Source organism: Corylus avellana, chromosome 3 (genome assembly GCF_965113065.1).
Source record: "Corylus avellana chromosome 3, dhCorAvel1.hap1.2, whole genome shotgun sequence".
Classification (NCBI taxonomy): Eukaryota; Viridiplantae; Streptophyta; class Magnoliopsida; order Fagales; family Betulaceae; genus Corylus; species Corylus avellana.
In genome coordinates this window covers 8,511,573-8,517,572 of record NC_142492.1, presented here as the reverse complement: position 1 = coordinate 8,517,572, position 6,000 = coordinate 8,511,573, and the positions used below count along the sequence as shown (strand labels likewise).

The 6,000-nt window shown below is 34.0% G+C and overlaps 1 protein-coding gene across 1 annotated transcript; it reads left to right on the top strand.

The window, feature by feature from the left end:
• The first annotated feature begins 2,848 nt into the window (after positions 1 to 2,848).
• On the top strand, positions 2,849 to 4,956 carry LOC148586746 (uncharacterized). The gene is made up of 2 exons (XM_088514850.1): positions 2,849 to 3,249; positions 3,535 to 4,956. The coding sequence occupies exons 1-2, from the start codon at positions 3,083 to 3,085 to the stop codon at positions 4,748 to 4,750; spliced, it is 1,383 nt and encodes a 460-aa protein (XP_088370976.1). The 5' UTR covers positions 2,849 to 3,082; the 3' UTR covers positions 4,751 to 4,956.
• The last annotated feature ends 1,044 nt before the right edge of the window (positions 4,957 to 6,000 follow it).

Below are 6,000 nucleotides of genomic sequence, written 5' to 3'. Positions count from 1 at the left end.
AAAGTAGAGATTTTAAAAACACAATTTTTAAAAACAAAATTTTTTAAATCGCACTTATTGAAATTGCACTCCCAAACGGGCCCTTAATTTAGTATCAAAGCTTTTTAAGTCTATTAATCCATCTTTATTTAAACTAAATATTTATTAATTAACTGCACAAATCATATAATGACTGCATTTTTAAAAATGAAAAAAAAAAAAAAGAATTGCGTGGTTGTTAAGGTGTCTCAATCACCTTCTTCGATAATTGGAGTGATTGAAGCGCTCTAACTTAGCTATTAAAAATGGTCTCTATGCTTATTAAATAGTAGTTTTGTGGGGTCAACTTGTCCTCTTTAGAAGCCAGGGCGAAGTAAAATAGCACGCGGGGTGCATGGCACGTCAGTGTAATTTTTTTTTTAAATTTTTTGTTTTTAATTAGAAAAAAAAAATTTGCACTCGCGTGCCATGCACGCCGCGTGCTATGCACGCCGCGTGCTGTGTATCACAGTCCTAGAAGCCATGCTGCATTTCACTTCTGACGTAAAAAAACGTCATGCTTAGGAGCTGTTGGCATGAACAAACAAAACATACCATAAATTGATGGCAAATACTAAAGCCTAACTTTTTTTTTCAACAAAAGTTTAACTTTTGTCTTTTTTTTTTTTTTTTTTAAAAAAAAAAAAACAAAAAAAAAAAACTTTGAAGCAACTCTATCTATTTTTAGCCTTCCTTTTATTTAGTATTTTTTAAAAAAAATGAAAAATGGTATTTTTCTTCTTAATAATGACATTTTCTTAAAAAAAAAATGACATTATTATGAAAAAAAAAAATACCATTTTTCATTTTAAAAAAATTACCAAATAAAAGACAAAAAATAGATAGGGTTGCTTCAAACATTTTTTCCATTTTTTATCTTGTTTTTTTTTTTTTTTAAAAAAAGACAAAAATTAGTCCAAAGTTAGACCAAATAGTTGGTCCTATCATCCCTCTATTAAATAATGCTATATCTATGAACCAATTCTTCCTAAACGCGATTATTGAAGCCTATATGGATTTTGGGACACATTTTCAACGGCATCTCTTTTCGAGGTAATGGTTGGATGGGGCTCGTAATTATAAGCTATGTTTGGGGAGAGCAGGCCCGGCACTGTAGCTGGAACGGTACTGTTCCAGCTACAGTGCCAACTGACACGTGGCGTCAGAAAATAATTTTTTATCTTTTTTTTTTTTTTAAAAAAAATCAAAATATTAAAAAAAAAAAAAAAAAAGGGGTGGGAAACGCTGGGGTGGTCTGGCCACCCCTTGGCCCAAAAAAAAAAAAAAAAAAAAGGGAACCGGTGCCTTTGGGGATGGCCGGACCACCCCCAAGGGGCTGGGGGTGGTCCGGCCACTCCCAAAGGCACCGGTTCCCTTTTTTTTTTTTTGGGCCAAGGGGTGGCCGGACCACCCCCAGATCGGCCAGGGGGTGGCTCCAGCCACCCCCTTGGCCAAAAATGGGGTGGTCCGGCCACCCCATTTTGGCCAAGGGGTGGCTGGAACCACCCCAGCGTTTCCCACACCTTTTTTTTTTTTTTTTTTTTTTTTTTAATATTTTCATTTTTTTTTTAAAAAAAAAAAAAGATAAAAAATTATTTTCTGGCGCCACGTGTCAGTTGGCACTGTAGCTGGAACAGTACCGTTCCAGCTACAGTGCCGGGCCTGCTCTCCCCAAACATAGCTATAAAGACCTTTATCCATTGATTCTTGTGTTGAAATTTGTGGTATCTGACATATGGAGATCAGATCAGACATTATCCATTCTTGTCTAGCAATGTGTGGTATATATCGACATTATATTACACCTTATCCATCCATTTTCCATTAAAAACAACGTATTAAAATATTAATTAATTTATATATTCTTATTAATTTAAACTTTTAAATAAATAATAATTTATTAGATATCGGAATAAATGTTTTCAGGTAAAGTTTATAATAAATTTCCGAGTTAACGCAAGAAAACAAAAAACTCTCTCAACTTTGTTTTTTTAATTGTTTTTTTTTAACATATCCGTACAAAAGGAGAGATTCAAACTAGTGACTTCTGATTTATTAGGCATGATCCCTTATTATATTTATCGAAAAGATGTTACTTACTGAGTCAATCGAAAAAATGTTATAAACCGTTTTGTTATATTTTCTTTTAAATGTCTAATGTCCGTCATTCACTCTCAAAACTTAATGTTTTGTCATGTCAATTTTTTTTTTTTCACCTAACTTAAAAAAATTAATTTTTTTTTATTAATTAAATTTAAAAATCAAATATAATTTTTAAATTATATTTGGCTCATCTTTTTATCCTCATAACGTGGGAAGTGAATATCAATTTAGAGGGATGATGAGGGACTTTACTATTTTACCCAACTTTGGAATAACTTTTGCCTTATTATTTTTAAAAAAAAAAACAAAATAAAAAATGAAAAAAATGTTTTAAGCAACTCTATTTATTTTTTGTCTTTCTTTTATTTGGTAATTTTTAAAAAATAAAAAATGATATTTTTTATTTTAAAAAAAATACCAAATAAAAGAAAGGCCAAAAGTAGATAGAATTGCTTCAGACATTTTTTTCATTTTTTATTTTGTTTTAAAAAAAAAAAAACGTTAAAAATTATATTTTTGTTAGGTAGAAAAATTGGGCCTTTAACATTTGCCTATTTAATAATGTAATAATTTAAAATAAACAATTGGTTTGACGCCCCTGGAGAGGATCCTTGTCCGTATTCTTTGTCTTTTGTTTTTGGCCTATCAATCAGGCATTAATTAGCCACTGTGACGTAATGACTAATGAATGATTCAAGCCACCTACTTTTGAGAGTGTGATTGAAATACTTTTTGGATCGAAATTGCCCCCCATATTCTTAAGTATTTCAACACTTTCCAGAGAAAAAAAGTAACGATCAAGAAAATAGTTACATTGGAACAGAAGGGTAGTGTGGGTGGGTTCACGACTTTACGGGACAGCTGTCCCATTTTAATAATGTAATCGTCTGGAGAAAGCAATAATATTATTTCTATCATTTTATATATATAAGAGATACGAGTGTAACAGATCTTAGGAGAGATGGAGTGTCCTCATGACTTTGCAAACAGAGATCATGCTCACCACTTGATCTACAGAGGAAAGCTGAAAAAAGAAGATGAGAAAAAAGTTGTTTGCTCATGGTGCTACGAGCCAATATGGGATTCTCTCTACAGTTGCATCGAATGCTGCTTCCACCCCGTTCACAGGTACTCATCCATCAATCATTGTTTGGTCATCATAAAAAAGTTGGAAAATGTTGTCAACATGAAAGTTGTTTGCTCGGTGTGCGACGAACCAATATTGGGTGTTGCCTACAAATGCTCTGTCTCCGGATGTAGCTTCGTTATTCATAATTTATGTACTAAGTTGTTTTCTCATATAAATGATCACCGTCTACACCCAGAACATACCCTTTCTCTCAAACAGCCACGCAGAAATAGTTGTGATGTTTGTTGTACATCTCACGACAGATCTTTCTTTTATGATTGTAGTTTGTGTGATTTTGAACTGGACATCAAATGTGCTTATGATCCCTTGCTATTTAATCCTAATGACTGTCACCAACACAAATTTGTCTCCATCCTGAGGCGGGTCCAGTTCAATTGTGACACTTGCGGAGAGGAAATCACGAACCTCGCCTACAGAGTATGCACCATCTGCAAACTCATGGTTCACTATAAATGTCTTCAAATTCCACGTGCTGTCAAAATTAAGCTGCATAATCACTTTCTCAGCCTCATCTATTATCCTCATGAAATCAAAAAGCATGACAACATGCGTTACTGTAGAATATGCTATGAAAGGGTGAATACAAAATATGCAGCTTATTATTGCCAGAAGTGTAGATATGTTGTCCACTTGCAATGCATAAAGCTTTATGAGGAATTGCATATTGAGTCTGATTTAATCAAGGCGAAACGTTTTAAAGATTTGTATGGTGAGTCAATACCCATTGCCCCTGCAACTTATTTAATCAAGTCGCTCAATCAGGCAGAGGAAGAAGCTCACTGTGGTGAGATCACACATTTCAGTCATCAACAACATAAGTTAATTCTATGCAATGATGAGGTCGATGATGATAAACTTTGCCAAGGGTGTATGGAATTCATAATTTCAGTCCCGTTTTATAGCTGTGCTGAATGCAAATTCTTTCTCCACACTCAATGTGCTAAACTTCCGAAAAAGATTGAGCAACACCGACTTCACTACTTTCACACGCTCACTCTCCTCCCACGGGCACCTACCAAGAGTGGTGTGTTTTTTTGTGATATTTGTTCTCGTAATCATCGTGGCTTCACATACAAATGTGACCTTCATTGGTGTGGGTGCACCCTTGACGTTCAATGCGGTTCAATTCCAGAAACCCTTAAACATGACGGTCATGAGCACTCCCTTTTCTTTGCTCAAGATTCTAAAGGTAGAAAATGCAAAGCTTGTCCTAAGGACAACGAGAAGTATATATTCGTATGCATTAGTTGTGATTTCACCTTAGGAATCAGATGTGCAAATCTTCCACTAGTAGCGAAGCATAAATATGATACACATCTCCTCAAGCTCAACTATAATACTACTATAAAAGATTGTGGGGAATATTATTGTTTAATTTGTGAGGAAGAAAGAGATCCAAATCATTGGTTCTATTATTGTGAAGAATGTGACTTCACTGCACACCCCAAATGTGTTCTTGGGACTATCCATGCTCTTTGATTGGAAATACCTACATAAGTGAATACCACCAACACCCTCTCAACTTTGTCCAGACGACTAGAGACAATAGGTGCAAGGCTTGTCCAAGTCGTTTTGTTGACCTAGCCCTAGAATGCAGTCGATGTAAATTTACTGTTCACCCACCTAGACCCTATTTCCCAGATTGTTTGTGGAAACTAAGTGAAAAGATGGTCTCATTTTCTTCTGATTAGGTTCTCAAATTCTTCTTTATTCTATATTTTATTGTTCTGTCCTTAAACCTGAGCGAACACTCGGTTTGGCTATTTGTATTACCTTACTGTTTGTTTATTGAGGTACATGCTAATGGTCTTCATCTTTATATATATATATATATATATTTTTTTTTTCTTTTAATTCAACGCATTTTAATTCAACGAATTTGTGTTTTCGCATTTTTCTTTTCTATACCTTTTGTTGGATATTTTCTTTGATACCTAGTCTTCACCTAATCATATATCATATATAACAGTAGAGCCTTCCAGAAAGACAATTTAAAAGTGTGACGAAGTGGCCATGTTTTTATGTAAATCAAAAGATGTTGATTGAAAGACGTTTTGGCTTCTGAATTTCACCCTTCATCGTTTATTTTTCTTTACCTTCCTCTTGATCATTCTAATAATAGAAAATGCAAGGCTCGTTGATGTAGATCGGAGTGTATTCTTATCCAATATGTTATTTCATATTTTTGTCATTTAAGTGTCGTGGCCGTTCCGATGGCCATATGTCAGTTTGTTTTATTTTCTAGTCGACTTTATGTTGTTATTTTATTAGGGTTAGGGTTTTGAGAATCTTTATTTCATTATTTTATTAGGTTTTGGGTTTTGGGCTATAAATATATGCTTATAGCCTCCAAAGAAAGGCGGTTGTTTATTATTGATTTTGATTAATAGGAATACTCAAAGTTGAGTTTATTCATCTTTTCCTTCAAAACTAGACACTCTCTAGGTATTTGGGTCTTTTTAGGTATTTTCGTTAGAAATTAGCAATTAAATTTGACGGAAGGGTTCAAATTAATTACAATTGAAAGTTTAGGGGTTCAAATTGAGAGGTTATAAAGTTTGAGAGATTTATCAAATCGCATGGTAATTTAAGGGTTTAAAGTGAAGTTGCCCTATTTTTTAACAATATCCTTAACACACTAAGGGACATCCTCAATATGGACCACTTCATTCATAAAAGAGAGTGCATTATTTGTTAACTGATGAGCTGTTTTGTTTGCCTCCTGTCTA